The 17,683-nt window shown below is 56.7% G+C and overlaps 2 protein-coding genes across 3 annotated transcripts in view; one reads left to right on the forward strand and one right to left on the reverse strand.

The window, feature by feature from the left end:
• Positions 1 to 206: 206 nt before the first annotated feature.
• On the reverse strand, positions 207 to 7,628 carry UBIAD1 (UbiA prenyltransferase domain containing 1). The gene is made up of 2 exons (XM_031962869.1): positions 6,386 to 7,628; positions 207 to 2,181 (listed from the first exon to the last, which is right to left on the reverse strand). Exons 1-2 carry the CDS (start codon positions 6,924 to 6,926, stop codon positions 1,694 to 1,696), a joined length of 1,029 nt encoding a protein of 342 aa, XP_031818729.1. The 5' UTR covers positions 6,927 to 7,628; the 3' UTR covers positions 207 to 1,693.
• Positions 7,629 to 9,496: 1,868 nt separating this feature from the next.
• MTOR (mechanistic target of rapamycin kinase) overlaps positions 9,497 to 17,683 on the forward strand; it is a 105,494-nt gene continuing 97,307 nt past the window's right edge. For both annotated transcript variants that reach the window (XM_031962867.1, XM_031962868.1), the window contains exons 1-8: positions 9,497 to 9,576; positions 12,967 to 13,105; positions 14,159 to 14,267; positions 14,712 to 14,941; positions 15,250 to 15,450; positions 16,302 to 16,436; positions 17,162 to 17,437; positions 17,522 to 17,630. In XM_031962867.1, coding sequence (XP_031818727.1) covers positions 12,986 to 13,105; positions 14,159 to 14,267; positions 14,712 to 14,941; positions 15,250 to 15,450; positions 16,302 to 16,436; positions 17,162 to 17,437; positions 17,522 to 17,630 — 1,180 coding nt within the window. In that variant the 5' untranslated portion in view covers positions 9,497 to 9,576; positions 12,967 to 12,985. The remainder of the gene's footprint in view (positions 9,577 to 12,966; positions 13,106 to 14,158; positions 14,268 to 14,711; positions 14,942 to 15,249; positions 15,451 to 16,301; positions 16,437 to 17,161; positions 17,438 to 17,521; positions 17,631 to 17,683) is intronic.

Here is a 17,683-nt window from a genome sequence, read left to right on the forward strand (position 1 = left end):
GTGCGGATGTGGGTCCCTTCTAGCTCTGAAGTCTCACTTTAAACTTCCACATGTGACTCAGAACCCCTTCTGAGAGGGGGGTAGGGTGCCCGCTGGCACAGCTTGGCTAAGAACCCAACTTTGCTAAACCACTGGATCAAACCGCTGTGTCGTGTTCCAGGGACCTTAAGAGACCCGGCGGGGAAGGTGCTCGAGAGGCAAAGAGAAGCCAGAGACTGGTAATGAGCGAATTCTTCATTTTTTTTTTTTAATCAACAAGACTAAGAAAAATTCACTGAATCAACAACAGCCGTATAAATGCATGGTGAGCCGTGTACAAAACTCAATACCAAATGTGGCTTTGTCAGGGTGTGCATGTATCAAAAATGTATTAAAATCGGCATTAGACTCTAGCTTGCAGGCTAATGAGACAGAATGGACAGGATAAGACGCGGTGGCCAACCTGGGGATCCACAGAAGACCCTCTTCCCAGAGGGCCAAGCTCTGGGAGGGGCCAATTCATGAAAGGATGGACGGGAGCAGCGCCTACAACTCCACAAACCCCAAATTTGCGTCTTACCAAGGTCTTGGGAAAGGAGTGCTGGGGAGGACTTCAGCCTTTCTCTTTGCTGTGGGCTCTGTGTCGGGACCAAAACCGTTGCCAAGAACCTCCAGGGTCTCCCCTCTTTCTCTTTGTGATGTGACCCGCTCTGGTCATGGTCTGGACCATATGGTGAGCCTGGTCCACCCTCTACCCTGGGCACCAAAGCCTTAGAGCTGCTGTGGGGAGAAGGGCTGCAAATATTTGGGGTGGGTCAGATGATGTCATCATACCCTAGAGAGACTAAATTCGCTGTGCTTGGCCCACTCTGGCTCAGAAACGGCCCACGGGCCTGACCCGGGAACCCCAAAGATTTGTGGGCTTAGTTGGCTTACCCTGGGCTCTGCGACAGCTTCTAAATTCTTACCAGGAAATCTAGTGGCAGAATGCTGTTTTTTCTTCTCTCTAAGAAAACTGGGCAAGGGTATTCAAAAGAAATATTAAAAGATTTTTAAAAGGGGAAGGGCTGAGAGCAGGGGTGAAGAGAAACGGTGTCCTGGACGCCCTCAAACTGCTGACCATGCTGTCATTTCAGGCCAAGGACAGCAGGAACTCCTGGCCCTGCCTCCTTTATGGTTTCCTACAAGGGAAGCAGCCTCTGCCCTCCCCACACCCGCCAGGGACCAGAGAGCGGATCCGTCGGGGGAGCGCATCTGAGCCCGTGGGCTGTGAACGAGGGCTCTCTCGGCCCTTTTCTGGGCCAGAGACCAAAGGGAAGAGATGGCCGGGCCCATGTTAGCGAGCCCACATTACCACAGAAGACCAAAACTGGTAAGGGAATGAGCTTCAATGTAAGGGTTCTACAAGTGCCCTGTAGTGAGGGGCCGGAGAGGCTGGCCACACGTGGAAGGGACAGTCTCATTTCAAAGTGACCCGACGCTGCCCTCTAGTGGAAGCTGTGAGCAGAGCGAGCCGGTGCCCCCAGAATGCTCCTGGGTCCCGGCAGAATCCCAAGGACTGCGAGAAAACATGGATAGCTATGAAGGTTCTGTTACCCCAAAGGCGAAAGCTCCCAGATCCCAGATCCTTCTCAGACACTGATTCACACCCTGAGTCCGGGAGTCACGGTCCGCTGAAGGGGAAGGGGGGAGGAGGGAGGGCTGACCCGGCCCGTTAGAGTCTGGGCAGGGCGCCCGGCGGGGCCAGGATGATCCCAAAGACGTAGAAGAGCCCCAGCAGGAGGTTGAGCTTGGCAGTCCTCTGGGGCAGTTTGTTGAAGTTCTGGCTCCTGAACTGTCTCTCGAGCGCAAAGGCCAGGGGGATGGTGAGCAGGGGCAGCGCCATGCTGATGGTGTAGCGCGTGGCCAGAATGCTGAAGATCAGGTAGGGCAAGAAGAGCAGTGTGTTGTAGAGCATGTAGGAGAAGGCAGGGCCGATGAGGATGGCCAGGGTCACGATGCCGGCCTCTCGGTCGGACTCCATGTCCCGGGTGTTGTTGGAGTGCAGGATGGCCTCCGTGCTGAGCGCCAGCGGGATGGCGTACACCAGGGGGAAGATGGCCACCGAGCCCACCTGCACGGCGTAGGCAAACATCACGGCCAGCGGGCCGAAGGTGATGAGGATGACCAGGTCGCCCAGAGCCACGTATTTGAATCCAACCCCTAGGGCCAGAAAACAAAGAGCTGACATGAAATCAGAGGCTGTGAATTAAGAGGATTATAAAAAAACCCAAACAGAGAAGTTCATTTCAAGGAGTTCATTTCACTCTTACTGTCAAAAGTCAAGGAGCTTTGTAAGAAAAGGGAACCTGAAGCAGGGGGCAAGCCCACCATCAGCTTGCCTTCTTAAACAGCGGCAAGGGCAAAAATGGATTTGTTCACAGATACAGCAAAGGGACCCAAAGATTACTAATCAATTTGTTTCCAACCAAGCCCCCAGTAATATTCCAACGACTCTCCCAATAACCTAACAAACATTTATTAGGTGCCCACTATCCAGGGTATCCCTCCACGTTCTAGATGAAACACAAAGTTTAATGAGCTGTTTCCTGACCTCAAGGCTCTTATAATCTGCGTGGGGCAGGAAGACACCGACACAGGGGGTCCTAACCTCTCCCAGCTTCAGCTGCCTCCTCAGGGACACAGAGTGCCAGGCCAAGGGGCAGGGTCTGAGCCTTGCCAGCCGTGTGACCCAGGGCAGGTGACTTTATCTCTGCCTCAGTGTCCTCAATTGTAAAATGGAGGCATCCCCCTCCCTGGGCACTTAAACAAGTCACTACTGGAAGGCGCTTGCACCCTGGATGCTCATTCTTTATCCTCTTCATCCTCCAGTGAGCAACACCTAACCCTACTGATTCTAGAACAGCAGTCTCCATGAAACCCCCAGAGCTTACCCAGTGAAGTGCCCAGGGGGCTGGGGGTGAGGAAACGACCCGGTCCCCAGAACCCCTTCGCACACAGGGCTCCCCTTCCTAAGCATCCCTAGTGCACAGCTCTGGGCAAGCCTCCCTGCTCCCCACCCCCACTTCTCCCGACTGCTCCAGATGGAAAGAGCCTCCATGGCGGGACCGGCCCACCGCCAGTCACCATGAATGTGAGCCCTCGGTCCCCCAGAAACACTCAGGCCCAGGATGAGCACGATGTCCCCGAAGCAGCCGAGGCTCAGGGCCCTGAGGCACACAAAAGCCGGGGAGGGTTCCCAGATTCGGCCCTTTCCTACGGCAGCTCTCTCTCCTGAAGACTGCTGAGGACAGGAGGTCCCCACGCTGCCTGACCTGCCTCAGCCCGCTCCCGAGAACAGCCCCTGGGCTTTCCTCCGTAATTCAGAATAACCCCTCACGCACACAAGTCATTTAGGCTCCTTCTACCCTCCCAGACAGACCGGCAGGAGCGGCCTGAGAGGAGGAGCATTAAGCAGCTTCCCTCGCGAGCCTGGCCAAGCAGAGCGAAGAGCGCCCGCTGCCTCTCTGCCTTCTGTCCTTCTGGGGCCGGGTAAGAGCAAAGCCAGGGCCCTTCCCTTTGCTCACCCGCCTGCTCTCCGGTGCAGCCTCTGGTTTTATGGTGTTTAAAAACAAAGCCAGCAACCAGGGGGGATGAGGGTTCCTTAAATGTGACACAGTACCGAGACCAAAGCTACATTCGGGAAACGGAGCTGGGCCCCAGAGAGGCTTGGCAGGAGCCTCAAGGAGAGAACCCAGATCCCAGCGCCCGCGTTTCACCAAGTCCCAGGCCCTCTCTCTCTGTCAGTCCAGGGGCAAAGACTCAGGATGCAGGGGATGGGCCGGTCCCCAGAATAAGCCCTTCTCCATCACCCAATCCACCAGGGAGGTCTTCCCAGGCTGGGGGTAGACACCCTCCCCCCAATTCCCTGCTCTGCTTCCTATGGCTACCAAGCAGAGCAATCGGCTTCCTTGTCCTCTCTCTCCCAGGTCAGACAAGCTAGGCTGGAAGGACCCTCAGGTCTCTGAGAACCAGCATGATGGGAGGACCCCAAATAGCATTCTCCAATCGTTGCTAACGCCTCTGCCTACAGCCTTGCCCCCCTCCCCTCCCCCCGGCAGTCCTTCCCCTCCTGTTCTACTCAGGCCAGGTTCTCCCTAGCCCAGCTTCCAGCCACCGCTGGCAGATCTCACAAAGGGAAGCCTAGAGTCTCTTCCCAAGACTTGAAGGCCGGCATCCCAAGGCGCCTGGGCTCCAGCCATCCAGGTCCTGCCCTGGCCCATGTGGAGCGCAGATCCACGGGACCAGCCTCAGTTCCTCCCTTCTCCCTCTCACCTCTCTCCCCACCCAAACAACCGCCGCCTTTGGGCTCCCCTCCCTCCAAGCACCTCTGGAATCCCTCTCCTGCACTCCCACGGACGCCTGGAGGTCTCCCAACAGGCCCCCCTGCTTGGAGCTGACTGCTTCCTCCTCCAGAGCCGCCAAGGGGCAGAAGGGTCTCTCCCCTAAGGCTGGGCTTCAGGTCCCCACCCCCTCTCAGCGCTTCCCCAGGCTGTCCCCATGCCCGGCCCAGCACACTCACCAAAGGCCCCTCTGGCTCCTTCCCAAACTCCACTGCCCCCCTGCAGAAGAGAAGCCTTTCGGCTTTGTCTCTTTCTACCCAGAGTCTGGCACCCAATAGGTACTGGAGAAATATCTGTTGAACGGAGCTGAAAATTGAAGCCCGCTCCCCTCCTTTTTGTTCTGCTCCCCTCTCTGAAATAACCCTAGAAACGGTGACCCCACGGCCGGCCAGAGCCGGCTGCCGAGGCGGGCCTTCCACCACTTTCAGCAGTAGCTCCCTGGACTTGCTCCTGGAAGGGAGAACCGTGTTCTGGCGGTCAGGAGGCGGCATGGAGGACGCTGGGAACTCGCACAGTGTTCTCAGGGCACAAAGTGCCGCACGAAGTGGCAAGTGGCAAGAGCAGGACCTCCTCCAAGGCCTGTCCGCACAAGGGGAAATCCCGCTCCCAGGGGCCTGGAAGGTGCCCTTCCCCTCCCAATCACCGACTGTCGGTGGGAGCTTGGGGGTGCTCGGATCCAGGCTCCTCACTGTGCACAAGAGGAAGCTCAGGACCAAGAAAAAGAAATGGGGGCCCAAAGCACTCGGCCCTCCCTGAAGGACAGAGGCAGCAAGGGCCCCTGAAGGGGGCCTTACCTAGGCCCCTCACTGTCCCCTTGGGGAACAAGGCCAGGCCCGATCCCCAAACTCCCAGGGAGCACAGCCAGCACCGAACCTGGGCCATCCTGGGCTAGACATCAGGCGCAGACCTCTGGGGAGCACCGTCGGGCCGGGGCTCTGGACCCCTTGGGCAGCAGGACCAGGCCCAGAGCCCCTGGGGAGCACCGCCAGGCCGGACGCAGACCTCTGGGGAGCACTGCCAGGCCGGGCGCAGACCTCTGGGGAGCACCGCCAGGCCGGGCGCAGACCTCTGGGGAGCACTCTCAGGCGGCGGAGCCCCCTGGGGGGCCCTCAGGCGGCGCAGACCTCGGGGGACTCTCAGGCGGGCACAAGGCCCTGGGGAGCCCCCAGGCGGGGCGCAGACCTCTGGGGGGCACCTCAGACCCGGGCGCAGCCTCTGGGGGGAGCACTGCCGGCGGGCAGACCTCTGGGGAGCCTTTCCAGGCCCGGGGCGCGCCTCTGGGGAGCACCTCAGGCCCGGGGCAGACCTCTGGGGGAGCCTGCCAGGCAGGGCAGACCTCGGGGAGCACTCTCGGCGGCGCAGACCTCTGGGGGCACTCTCGGGCGGGCGCAGACCTCTGGGGAGCACTCTCAGGCCGGGCGCAGAGCCCCTGGGGAGCGCCCTCAGGCCGGGCGCAGACCTCTGGGGAGCACTCTCAGGCCGGGCGCAGAGCCCCTGGGGAGCACCGCCAGGCCGGGCGCAGACCTCTGGGGAGCACTCTCAGGCCGGGCGCAGACCTCTGGGGAGCACTCTCAGGCCGGGCGCAGACCTCTGGGAGCATTCTCAGGCCGGGCGAGAGCCTCTGGGGAGCACCGCCAGGCCGGGCGCAGACCTCTGGGGAGCACTCTCAGGCCGGGCGCAGAGCCCCTGGGGAGCACCGCCAGGCCGGGCGCAGACCTCTGGGGAGCACTCTCAGGCCGGGCGCAGAGCCCCTGGGGAGCACCGCCAGGCCGGCGCAGATCTCTGGGGAGCACCGCCAGGCCGGGCGCAGACCTCTGGGGAGCACTCCCAGGCCGGGCGCAGACCTCTGGGGAGCACTCTCAGGCCGGGCGCAGACCTCTGGGGAGCACTCTCAGGCCGGGCGCAGACCTCTGGGGAGCACTCTCAGGCCGGGCGCAGACCTCTGGGTGCACACTCAGGCCGGGCCCTCCCGGGGGAGCTTCTCCCGGGGCGCGCGCCCTCCCCTCCGCCAGGGGGAGCCTCACCTCCCGTGTACAGGAAGGAGCCCGAGAGGCCCCCGAAGAAGATGAGCGCCAGGTGCTCGAGCTTGAGCGCCGACAGGAAGTAGAGGCAGGCGGCGCAGACGCAGCCCAGCGTGTAGAGGAAGACGCCGAAGCGCACCACGTCGCGCGGCTCCAGGATGCGGTCCACCAGCGTGCGGTCGTCGCTCTTCTTGTGGTCGATGCCCTTGGAGAAGTCGTAGTAGGTGTTGACGAGGTTGCCGGCGCCGTGCACGGCCAGCACGGCCACGGCGCTGCCCAGCAGCAGGCCCGGCTGCAGCGCGCCCTGCGTGCGGTAGGCCAGCGCGCTGCCCAGCGCCACGGGGCTCAGCGAGGCGCTGAAGCTCCACGGCCGCAGCGCCAGCACGTAGGCGGCGCACTTCTGGCGCCAGGTGCGCGGCGGGGGCGGCGGCGGCGGCGCCGACCAGTCGTCGCACGGGCAGGCCTTGGCCTTCTCTGCGGCCGTGGGGCCCTCGCTGCCCGCCTGCACGCTGATCTTCTCCCCGGGGCCCGGGGCCTCCGCCATGGAGGGGGCCAGGGTGGGCTCCAGGGCCGGGCGAGCGGAACACGTGGAGGAGCCGGCGCGAGCACGAGGAGGGGGCGGGGCTCACGGCTGGAGGAGAGCCGGCGCCAGGGGGTGGAAGTGGCAAGGGCGGGGCTGGCCTAGGGTCAAAAGGGACAAGGGAGGGGGCGGGGCCCGAGGGTGAAAGTAGCTAGGGGGTGGGGCTAGAGGTAAAGGGGACAAGGGGAGGGGGCGGGGCTAGCGGGTGAGACCGGTCCGGAGGGGCTGCAGGCCCGCCACGACCCCGGCACTATCCCGGCACGGAGGGGTGCGGACCTGGAGCGGGCTACGCCGGGCTGGAGCGGGGCCCGCGGCTCCTGGAAAGCGTGGCTCCGGGGAAGCGAGGCGGGAGGGCTTCTGGAGGGGCTCGCCGCTAGGGAGAGAAGACTGAAACGTCGCCGAGCGCAGGAAGGGCGCACCGGGAAGGGGGGCTGCCGGAGACGGGTGCCCGGCTCGCTGGAAGCCTGACCTCCTTTGACCCTGCGACTGGCACGTCTTCCAGTCCTCCAGGTTTCGGTCAGAAGCGAGGCAGGCGACGGCCCCGGAGCACTCCGTAAGGCTTAGGGGCCGCCATGTTGTGCGCCGGCCTTTGTCGGCCGTGCGGAAACCCGCTCCTTGAGTACGTGGGGCCCGGGAAAAAAAGGTCTCATCCCACCACACTGCAGGAACTCTCTCTCCCTCCGCCCTAAGACTATCCATTCGGTTCCAGTCACGAATTTAATTGACGTTGCTATATGCAAAGCATGGGGGACACCAAGAGGAAAGGCCGAGAAACCGTGGAAAGAACACTGGACTGCTTCCAGTAACCTGTGTGACCTTGGTCACCCCCAGCAACATGTCACAGTGTTTATGCTTCGTCCATTCATGTCAGTTTTTCTTTTGTGTGACTTCAGCATATAGCACAGATACAAAATAAATGTGTTTTTTTTTTTTATTATTGTAGCTTCAACATATAGCACAGGTACAAAATAAATGTGTTTTTTAAATTAAATGAAAGGCTGTCTGAAAAGGAATAACATTTTCCCAGGGTCCCAGCGATAGAAGTTGGGTTTCATTTCTTCAATTTCGAACCCATTCCCCTTTCCGTTACCTCCCTGAGCCCCAGATGAGCAATCTCGGTGTTGGAAAAGAGAGAAAGGGAAGAAAGATCTCGTGACCCTATCTCCAGTCGAGTCACTGCCTTTCTGGGTGACCCAAGATAGAATGCAATTCTAACAGGAACTCATGAATAGATTCCATTCCTCACCGGGTCTTGGTCCTTTTCTCCCCTTTATTTTTTATGTGGGCATTTATTTTGAGAGAGAGAGGGGAGGGGGGGCTTGGTGGAGTATCTCGGAATGACTCCCACTTTAATATTTTCTGAGAAAATCCTGATGAAAATCTCTAATTACTCTGTGCCCCGAACTGTGCTAACTTGGCGCATTACAAATGGAAGAGGAGGCAGAGAAATCAACAAGAGGAAAACAAACTTCTTGGTACCCGGGTGATGTTGAGGGTAGGAGAGGAGCAAAGCCGCGATCATTGGTGGACATGTGCACACTGGAGGAAATATTCACCAAAGATCACAGAAGCCAAGGGAAGCCGGCATCATATGCAAATTATATAGGGAAGGACTCTAAAGGGAAGATCACCCCATAAATTAGGCTGGATCGCGGAAGAGGGAAGCGGAGAGCTCCGCCTTTTGAAGAATGATCAGTACTTGGGAACCGTGTAAAAACTCACCTCTAGACTGATTCCACAGCCCTGGGCAAGTATTTTTCTGCCCATTTTGCAGACTTGACCCCGGAGTTCTACAACTACACACACAACAACCCCCCCTCCCCCCAGTTCCCACGACTGCGCGCCCTGCTCTAGGCAGGAAGCCAAGAAGAACATGAATGGGCAGTGTGTAAGGCCGGCCGCCAGGCTTGGAGTCGGGCACACACCTGAGCCCTGGCGCTGGCGGGCCGTGACCTCGGGGACCTCGCTCATCTCTGCTGGGGTTTGTTGGGGAAACGCCTGTGTCCCCGGGGTTCGTTTCCCGTGTCAAACCCCGAATGCGACACTAGGGACGTCCGGGGATGAGGCGGACGGGAAGTCCGCAGCTGCGGCCCGAGTTCGTGCGCGGAGGCACTCGGCGCCCACTCAGGGGAGGGGGAGGGGGCGGGGGCTGACCCCGCTTTCCAGGTAGCCCGGCGGAGGCGGTATCCGGAAGAGCTAGCCAGCTGTGCAGGGGGCTCATTTCAAGGCAGCACGCACTGGAAGCCGGGTCGGAAGTGGCCAGGGAGGGCGACTTGCCGCCGATTGGCCTGTCGCGGTGTTGCTCTGCGCGGCGCTCGCTTGTTACTGGATGCGTGGTTTGTCCATTTGAACTTCTCCCGCCTCCTCGGGGGGCCGGGTTCCAGCGCGTTCCTCCTTGCTCTCTGCCATTGGTCGCCAGGCCCGCCTGTCTCCTCCTCCGATCTTTCGGTTGGTCCTAGGAGTCCGGTGCCCCGCCCTTCCCCACCCGGCTCGGAGGGCCGCCGGGAGGGAAGGCGGGCGGTGCTGGGGGTGGGGGGGGTTGGAGCGGCGGCGGCGGCGGCGCCTTCGGCAGCTGCACCGGCTGAAGGGGAGGCCGCGAGTCACGCAAGTCACGGTGAGTCTGGCGCCAGCCGCTCGGCTCCCCGGCTGGGCCGGGGTCGGGGCCCGGACCCCCGCGCTGGAGGGAGGCCGCGGCGCCGCTGGGCACCTGGGCCCCCGCAGACGTCCCTCGGGCCCTGCCCGGCCCAGCCGCCAACCGTGGCTCGCGGCGTCCTCCGCCCCGGGGCTTCCCGGACACCTCAGAGCCTCTTGCCTCGTCCGGGGCCCCCCAAGTCCCCCGACACCCCAGGGACCTCCAGCCCTGCTAGAAACCCCCGCTTGGTCAGATGCCCCTTCCCCGAAGCTTGGCCGCCTTGCCAGGGTTCCCCCGCCCAGGAGTCTTCCAGAAGTTCCTGATTGACCAGAGGGGCGTCCCGGGACCCTCCCGAGCTGTCCGAGGCCCCCCATCTCCCAAGGAGCCCTGTCCGAACGTTCCCAGGCTTCCCCGCAGCCTCCGTCCTCGGGGATCCCCAGAGCTCCCCCTCAGCCTCCGAGCCCGCGGTCTCCCGGAGCCCCCAGGACCAGCACCCGTCTGCCTCAGAAACCCTTTAGTGTCAACGTCCCTGTCAGCGCCCAGCGCGGCTCCTCAAAGAGGCCTAAATAGTTAGCGAGCGTTTATCAAGTGCCTGCTGTGTGCCAGCGAGCGGGGACCGAGGATGCAAAGGGAAAAAGCAAGCCGTTTCCTGCCCTCGGGGAGCTTATGCTAACCCCCTGCCCTTGAGTGTGGGTCTTGGCGGGGAGGGGACTTAGCCCCCCTGGGCCATCTGGGAGAGGCTCCAGTCCAGTGCCAGAGCCCCCACTTCTGCAGCCTGACCTGTAGCTGTCATCGCAGAGCGGGCTCCCTTCTGGCTCCAGGAGGCAGCAGGAGAAGGGGAAGGCTGGGGGCGTTCCAAGGGCCCCTAAGGGCAGAACCAGCCGTGGGTGGGAAGGGCAGGAAGCCTCCGGCCCAGGTATTGGCTACTGCCTCAGGATAGAACCTTTGTTGTGCCTAAACGGGATCTCCATTTTACAATTAGAAAACATGATGTTGCAGGATGCTAGTCCTTGCATCCAGCTGTTTTAGCCCAGAGCTGAGGCTCCACTCTTGTCTTACTTGCCACACCTTGTAAAGTAGTGAGTTCCCTATCGCCTAGGAATATGCAAGCAGAGGCTGGGGAACCAGGATTCACCTTGGGAGGTGCCACTAAGTCCCAGGCCCTCCACAGCCTATCCCGTCCAACTAGAACTTGGCACCAATGGTCTGGGCTTGAGGACTAATTAGGTTCGTTCTTCCACCCCCTGCCACAGGGCCTATCCTCCCCTACCTTTTCAGGTAAAATGATGTTTCTCATCATTTCCAGCCACGCTGTCTTCCTATTTGTCCCCAGACTCACTTTTCTGCGTCCTTTCACATGCACTGGGATGGGCCGTCCCCTGTACTTGGAATCCCCCGCCTCCAAACCTGCCGTAGGACCCCCCAGATTCCTTTGAGGCTCAGCCCAGGCTTTTCCCAAGCATCCCAGTCGTTGGTACCCTTTCCTCCACAGATTATGTCCTATTTGTGTGGGCATTAATACATATGTGTATATATAATACATAATATTATGTGTTTACATGGGTATATGGTACATATGTATATTTAATGTGATACATAATATATTAATATATATACCCACATATATGTGGGCATATAATAAATATATATGTACCCATATAATATGGGTACATTTTATAACCCCCTCACCAGAACTTAAGCTCCTTGAGTGCAAAACTTGTTTCATTTTGGCCTTCATCTCCCCAAGTACCTAGTACAGTGCCTTACATATTAGACATTTCACAGAGGTTTAGAGACACATTTATATTTCCTTCCATATATGCGCTGCGCATATGTATGTCCACACACACACACACATATATATATGGACATACATATATGCATGATGGAAAAACAATTTAGAAGGTGCCAAAGAACAATTTTTTTCATCTTTATTTTAAAAAAATACAAAACTAAGTACTTTATTCAAATCTTTAAGATCTTTGTGTCTTTGAAACTTTTTTGATTACTAAACTTTCAACCAAAAACGGGATAAAAATAGAAATGAAAATCCCTGAGAATTAACTATATATTTATGCACTTATTGATACACATAACACCTTTCAGTGGTTTGTTAAAACTTCACAAAGTTAATCTTGGGCATCAGGCACCTTTATTAACAAATGTTTCAATTGAATTGATAACCTCTAATGAGAGAAAAGCTGCTCCCAAGCCCAAGGCTGGATGATTCCTGAAGTTCCTATCAGCTCTTGAGAGTCCCCTCTCCAGAATAGTACTTTATGGATATAATTCTGTCTCCACTCTTTACAGAGACCCAGATTCTAAAGGTCCACCTCCATCTTCCCTAGCTTCTCCAGAAACCCCCATACAGGCTCATCTGTCTCCCGCCCTTCTCCCTTGGGCCCAGTCCCCAGAAAATGGCCTAATAAAGACTCCTGTCTTGTGCATGGGTTATAGGATCCTACATCTGGAGCTGGAAGGCCTTAGAACCTCCTCACACGAAGGAACTGAGGCACAGCGAGTAGATTAAATGGCTTGTCCAAGGCCATACACCTAGTTGGTGTCTCAGGTGGGATGCCTGGTCCCCACCACACCACTTTGTGGCCGCCCTCTGTAGTGGACGTGCCGTTTCTGGGAGACAGGAAGTCTGAGAGGGCCTGGTTCTTGTAGCTTTCCCAGTAGAACCAGGCATAGACGTCCATAGTATTTTGTAATTCACGTTGCCCTTAATAATTTGTCACTATTTCTTTGGGCTTTTTTCTGCAGAGAAATGATAATTGAGTTTGGCTCTCTAGCCTTAGTCTGAAACGAAGATCTATACAGACTCTTAAAATTAGTCTTTTGGAGGTCTGGCATCTTCTCAGCCTCTTGGGGCTACATAGTGGTTAGACCTCAGAAATAGTCTGAAGCAAGCTCCTCATCTCAACGAGTCAGAGTGGGGAAACTTCCCGGGCCTTTATTCGGCAGGTCCCCGGGGGAGCCTCCCATGCTGCCATCCGGGGATGGACCTTGCTAGAATCCCTTCGCTGCATTTTTCCAGGGTCTGTGCTGCTCTGTGTTGAGGATGCAGGGGTTATGATATCATCACCGAATTTGGCTCCTTGGGGGGGGGAGGGGTGTGAAGGGAGGGCTGCTGGCAGCTTTGGGCCCTCAGGCAGGGAGTGCTGGGCTGGTTGGAGCCGGCGAGTTCAGCCAGCTGGTAGAAATGGGATGTTAGGGAGAGGCCCAGCCATGGAGGCCGCTCACTGGCTCAGTTTGCTCTTGAGCAGGCAGCTTGTTTCACACTCTGGGCTTCTTTTCTTAACTCATATAACAAAAGTCTTGTCCTGGAGGACCTTGAGTTTATCTCCAGTTCTCTTCTTGGATCCCCAGGCCTGGACCCAGCCCCACCATGTCGGGCACCGTGACCATCCTCCAGCAGTTTGCCAGTGGCTTGAAGAGCCGCAGCGAGGAGACGCGGGCCAAAACTGCCAAGGAGCTGCAGCATTATGTCACCCTGGAACTCCGGGAGGTCAGTGCCGCGTGGTCCTGGGGCAGGGGAGGTGTGGTGGCTGGGCGCTCTCCATAGGCAAGCATGCACGTTTGTGGGGACCTCCTGGATACGTCCTTTGTCACACACGTGTGCCTTCCCTGCTGAAAGTTATCTGTCCCATCTTCTTGCAAAGTGGCTTTACTGATACATTTCCATATGGAAACGTGGGTTCAGACAGGAATCTGACCGTGTGAAATTAGGACAAGGGACTGTGGCAGTGTCTCATCCCACCTCCGGGTGTGTTGAGGGCACCCCCATTTATCCAGTCACTCACTTGGAGTAGCTCTTGACTGTTCCCTCTCCTTCTATCTACTCCACAGAGCCAATCATTTGCCAAACTGTTGTTGATCCACCTACAGCCTGTCTTGAATCTCTCCCTTCATTCCACTGAACCCCATCTATCCGATATTAGCTGTCTTCTCACCTGAACCATTTCTGTATCCCCCATTGCTCTTGCTTCTAGTCTCTCTGATTTATCCTCTACACATTATTCCAAAAACAGGGCTGTGCTGTCACTCCTCTGTTCAACAAACTTCAGTGGCTCCCAGTGGTCTCAAATACAGTCTCCTCAACATGTCATTTAAAGCCCTCCTCCATGGGCCTTCCTCCAGGCTCTCCAGCCTTTTCTTGTGTTTTGCACCTTCATGCACTCCTGGCCTACAAGCTGTTCCCACTACGGCTCTACCTTTGAGGTTATGATTTCCCATATCACCAATGCTCTCCTCACCGCCACTTCCTAAAATCCTTGCTTCCCTTGAAGCAAAACCCAGGAGACACCTCTTCTTTGAAGCTTTTGCCTCCCTTGTTAGTGTCCCTTCCCTCTTGAAATTGCTTTTATGTTGCTGCTATGTATTTTATATCGACTTTCCTGTGGAAGTGCTGCATTCCCTCATAAGCTTGAGGGGAGGACCTTCTTTGGGTCTTCAGCACTTAGCACATAATCTTGTACGTAGGAGGGGCTTTGTAAAGGTTGAATTGTTGTGATGTCTGGAAGGGGACAAAGAAGTTACTACAGACTTCCTCCATTTTCAGATGAGTCAGGAGGAGTCTACCCGGTTCTATGATCAGTTGAATCATCACATTTTTGAACTGGTGTCCAGCTCAGATGCCAATGAGCGGAAAGGGGGCATCCTGGCCATAGGTAAGAGAGAACCAGCCAAGCAGAGTCTTGATCTCAGGAGTCCTGGGCTAATTGGGGGCCTCTCAAACAAAGCAGGGCCACGAGTCACACACTTCAGCCACCTTTTCAGTGACTTGTCCAAGCCCCTGGTTGGTGCTTTTGTGTCTGGGCCACTTCACTGCTCATTTGCACCTCTCGCAGAGAGCAGACCATGTTGATAATTGTGTCCAAAGGTGGAGAATTTTGCTCCCTGTGAAGGGCTCTGGCAATAGGTTTGAAATAGGGAAACATGAAGCCTGTTTTGTTTTGTTTTTTAATTCAAAATTAGGGTTCAGCAGAAATCTGCTTCTCCCTTCCATTTGTTCTACAAGTTAACTGAGATTGTGATGTTACAAATAAAGGGATAGAGGGTTCCTTTCTTCTCGGGTCCCCGCCCCATCCCCTGTCTTCTTGCCTCCCTTGCAGCCAGCCTTATAGGAGTGGAAGCATATGCTACCCGCATAGGCAGGTTTGCTAACTACCTTCGGAACCTCCTTCCCTCCAATGACCCAGTTGTCATGGAGATGGCATCCAAGGCCATCGGCCGCCTGGCCATGGCGGGAGACACTTGCACAGCTGAGTATGTGGAGTTTGAGGTGAAACGGGCCCTCGAATGGCTGGGTGCCGACCGCAACGAGGGCCGGAGACATGCAGCTGTGAGTACTGGGAAGACCAGTCCGGGCCAGCCTGGGCCCAGGGCAGACAGGGGTGGATTGTGGCTTAAGAGAAATGAGGTTTAGAAATAGGGGTTTTTATGGATGGGTGTGCATGCGTTTATATACCCATGTTTAAAAGAAAATTAATGGCGATGTTAGAGAAATGTGAGAATACAGGAGGAGTGGTGCGTTCTACATTAGAGTTAACAGCGTTCTAAGTCTTAATCCAATGGGCACTAAAAGTGTCATATGGTTGGTCCTCCAACACACAGTCCTCCAGGATGCTGACTTGTTTCTTTCCCCCGCAGGTTCTTGTCCTTCGTGAGCTGGCCATCAGCGTCCCCACCTTCTTCTTCCAGCAAGTGCAGCCTTTCTTTGATACTATCTTTGTGGCAGTCTGGGACCCCAAACAGGCCATCCGGGAAGGAGCTGTCTCTGCCCTCCGAGCCTGTCTGATCCTCACCACCCAGCGTGAACCGAAAGAGATGCAGAAACCCCAGTGGTACAGGGTGAGTGGGTTTGGTCCATTCAGTAGAGTGCAAGCTGCTTTTCATGCTTAGGCACTTGATGTTTGTTGGATAAGATGTCTCTGGCAGCTATCAAAGCACACATTTTAAACAGAATCCCCTCCACATATACACACCTTGTTCCCTTGGACTGGTGGTAGGGCCCTCTGATATCCCAAGAGCCGTGAGTCAGGATCCCAGAGTTTGTCCAGTTGAGTCTGCCCCCTTCACTTTACAGAGGCCCAAAGAGGGGAAGTAGTTCATGCAGGATCATACAGCTAATAAGGGGCAGAGGCTCAGAGCTCTTCCCCCCTTTCCATGCTGCCTTCCCATGTGTTCACCTGTGTCCCAGAAAATAGAACAGCATTCTATTCCCTGGCTCTCAACCAGGCTTGTTATCAGGAATCCCAAACCAGAGCTGTGGGTTAAACAGCCTAGATTCCCTTGGCAGGGTTCCTCACAGATCGGGTCAATGTCCGCACATCCTGTTTTTCCTTAGGAACCCCAGAATTTGGCTTCTATTTAGGTTTCTGCAAAAAAGGGAAAAGGGCTTTTAGCTCCCAAGCAACCACTGATACAGAGTAGCTTTCACTTAACTTGACAAATGGAAAAACTTGCATCTGGGCCAGGAGTGCAGAGAGGCTTTCCCTTTCTGGTGAGCCCCAGGCCTGTAGAGCTACCCTGTGCTCAATGTCTCCCTTCACCCCATTACTGCCTCCAAGAGCGCTCGGTGGGGGCATCAGGAGCTCGGTAGGAACTTCCCGACTGCCATGACAGGAGCCCTACCATCCAGGACCGGCTTGTGGGCTGCAGCCTGCACATGGTCACTGAAGACACTCTCCATCTCTCCCTAGCACACCTATGAAGAAGCAGAGAAGGGCTTTGACGAGACACTGGCCAAGGAGAAAGGCATGAATCGGGACGACCGGATTCATGGGGCCTTGCTGATTCTCAATGAGCTTGTGAGGATCAGCAGCATGGAGGGAGAGGTGAGTGCCAGATCTGGGCCGGGGCTGCTGCCTCCTGTGCCACGGCAGGTACCCAGTGCGGGCTTACCGGACGAAACCTGGAAATGGCTCTGTCCCCGCCGTGTGTCCCAGATTAAATAGCCTGCTTGTGTCAGCACTTTACAGGAACTGAAAATAAAGCAGGCAAGGCTTTATAGGCAGGGGGACCAAGAGAATTGTCAGTTCCCATCAAGTAATAGCATGTGGTGTTGGATTTGGACATGTTGATGAACAGCATTGAACACTTCTCAGAAAACAGAACAGGGTCCCTCTTGGAAGCTTTCCCATCCAGTTTGATGAACCTTGGGACTGACAAAGCCATGACTTGCTCCTCGCCGGATCTCTGGGGAGATTAAAATGGGAACCTGCCTTACCCCCTTACCCCCCCCCCCCCACCCAGGCTCTCCTCATGCCACCTACTTGATGGTCCATGGGCTGGGGCTGGGGCTCCTGGTTCTGCCTTATTGGCGAAGCTGGGCTCCAGCTGTGGGTGGGTGTTACGCCCTGAATGCCCCCTGATGTTTCCCTAGTGTTTCAGTAGGTGGTGCTCTTCCCTTAAAGGAGACCCAAGCCTCTGCCAGCTGCTGAGCTGGACCATAGCAGAGATAACCATCTCCATTTTGGCTGCCTGGGTTGCTCTAAAGAGTCTGCTGAGGTCAAGGCTGGCAGCTGCTGCTACACAAAGATGATTTCTTTCTCTCTTGCAGCGTCTCCGGGAAGAAATGGAAGAAATAACCCAGCAGCAGCTAGTGCATGACAAGTACTGCAAAGACCTCATGGGCTTTGGGACAAAACCTCGTCACATCACTCCCTTCACCAGCTTCCAGGCAGTGCAGCCCCAGCAGTCCAATGCCCTGGTCGGCCTGCTGGGTTACAGTGCCCACCAAGGCATTATGGGATTTGGGGCGTCTCCCCTCCCAGCCAAATCCACCTTGGTGGAAAGCCGATGTTGCAGAGACCTGATGGAAGAGAAATTTGATCAGGTGAGTCAGGGAAGCCCTCCTTTGGCTCCCAGCCTCCCTTCTCCCACTTCTTGTTCTGACCCGTTGTTACCTTTGCTGTCCCAGGTGTGCCAGTGGGTGCTAAAATGCCGGAGCAGCAAGAACTCCCTCATCCAGATGACCATCCTTAATCTGTTGCCCCGCCTGGCTGCGTTTCAGCCATCTGCCTTCACTGGTGAGCACAAGACGGGCCGCTCCCAAATACTGGGCTGAGCAGGACTCTTTCCC

Source organism: Sarcophilus harrisii, chromosome 3 (genome assembly GCF_902635505.1).
Source record: "Sarcophilus harrisii chromosome 3, mSarHar1.11, whole genome shotgun sequence".
Taxonomy (NCBI): domain Eukaryota; kingdom Metazoa; phylum Chordata; class Mammalia; order Dasyuromorphia; family Dasyuridae; genus Sarcophilus; species Sarcophilus harrisii.